This window comes from Bufo bufo, chromosome 1 (genome assembly GCF_905171765.1).
Source record: "Bufo bufo chromosome 1, aBufBuf1.1, whole genome shotgun sequence".
Classification (NCBI taxonomy): domain Eukaryota; kingdom Metazoa; phylum Chordata; class Amphibia; order Anura; family Bufonidae; genus Bufo; species Bufo bufo.
In genome coordinates, this window is record NC_053389.1 from 765,668,711 (window position 1) to 765,670,481 (window position 1,771).

The following is a 1,771-nucleotide window of genomic DNA, read 5'->3' on the forward strand; positions in this document are numbered from 1 at the left end:
TACAGCATGCAGACAGTGATTTCTAGTTTCTACAGTCAAGATCAATCTTGAGTATTTATTTATTGCACTTATATAGCGCTACTATATTCTGCAGCGCTTTACAGACATTAGCATCCAACTGTCCCCAATGGGGCTCACAATCTAAGGTCCCTATCTTTGGAGTGTGGGAGGAAACCAGAGGAAACCCACGCAAACACAGGGAGAACATAGAAACTCCATGCAGATGTTGCCCTTGGTCAGATTCGAACCTTGGACCCCAGCGCTTCTAGGCACCAGTGCTAACCACTGAGCCACCGTGCTGCTTTGCTGCTTTGCTATAACGGGGGCTAGGTTACAAGATGGTGAGAATGAGTTCATAAGTTGGGAGGAGTTTCTCTTTAAGTTCTTAACAGAGAAACTAATTTGTACATTCTTGAAGTTGAACCACAAGGCATATTTTCTTTTCCTTGGACTGTATCTACAGAAATAATAAAGCAAAACTTTAGGACTTCCCATATCAAGGCTAGACACCAAGGACACCAAGTATTGGATTCTGGCTGCGATACCTGATACCTTTCAAGGTTTTTGTCCAAACCAGATAACCCATTGGATTATTTATTCAGTAAGTTACATGACAAAACAAATTGTGTCTACTGTTTATCTTTCACTTTAAATAACTTCTCCATGACGGCTCTCATTTCTTGATTCCTCAAGCAGTATATGATAGGGTTGAACAGAGGAGTTACTACAATGTACAGAAATGCAATCAACTTGTTGACAGTCAAGGTGTCTCCATTGGCTGGAACCATGTAGATAGTGATTAACGTTCCATAGTACATGGTGACCACAGTGAGGTGAGAGCTGCAGGTGGAGAAGGTTTTCTTCCTTCCTTTTGCAGAGGAGATGCCAAGAATTGTTATAAAGACAAAAATGTAACTGATAAGAACTAAAATAAAAGGTATGACCATTAAAGGAATAGCGACGATCAGTATCATTAACTGAAAGTCAGTCTTGTGAGAACATGTAAGTTGAAGAAATGGAGCAAGATCACAGAAAAAATGGTTTATTATATTGGAGCCACAGAAATAAAGTTGACACAAAAAATTAAGAGTGATCTGAGTGAGGAGGAAGCCGAAAACCCAACAATAGATGACCAAGAAATTCTGAAGTCTCGTATCCATGATGGTGCTGTAGTGAAGAGGTTGACAAATAGCCAAGTACCGGTCGTAAGACATGACTGTGAGGAGGTGACATTCTGTACACCCTAAAGCACAATACACATAAGCCTGGGCTATACAACCAATAACTGAGATGGTGGCTCCTTCTAACCATATAACACGCAGCATATTAGGAACAACAACAGTCAAGAATGTGAATTCAACAAATGATAACTGCTGGAGTAAGAAATACATGGGAGAATGGAGCTGTGGCTTGATGGATACCAACACTATGACCATAGCGTTTATAATAAGAGTCACAATGTAGATAACTAGTATTACAATAAATAAAATAATGGTCCTAAAGCCAGTAACATTGGGGAATCCTAAGAGTAGAAATTCAGTGATTGTCTGGTTCCTTTTATTCATAGTGTATGATTATATTTATGGGTTTTTCAACCTCTTGGAAATATTCTGGTAGAATAGACCTCTTTTTAGTTGTCTCAGTATTTGTTCCTGGTGAAATACAGTATCAGTGAAGTGTCTGTTAATTCCAGGTTTATGTCATTTCCTTCATATTAAGATGACTCTTTGGTTATCATTATAAATTCTAATTAATCTGTCTTACCTTGTAA

At 38.6% G+C, this 1,771-nt stretch overlaps 1 protein-coding gene across 1 annotated transcript; it reads right to left on the reverse strand.

Annotated features, from left to right (window-relative positions):
- Positions 1-629: 629 nt before the first annotated feature.
- On the reverse strand, positions 630-1,565 carry LOC120987299 (olfactory receptor 6P1-like). The gene has a single exon (XM_040415876.1). It carries the CDS (start codon positions 1,563-1,565, stop codon positions 630-632), a length of 936 nt encoding a protein of 311 aa, XP_040271810.1.
- Between the last annotated feature and the right edge of the window lie 206 nt (positions 1,566-1,771).

What these genes read in the sequence shown, in the direction of transcription:
- LOC120987299 (XM_040415876.1), bottom strand. Translation starts at nt 1,565, where the DNA reads ATGAATAAAAGGAACCAGACAATCACTGAATTTCTACTCTTAGGATTC.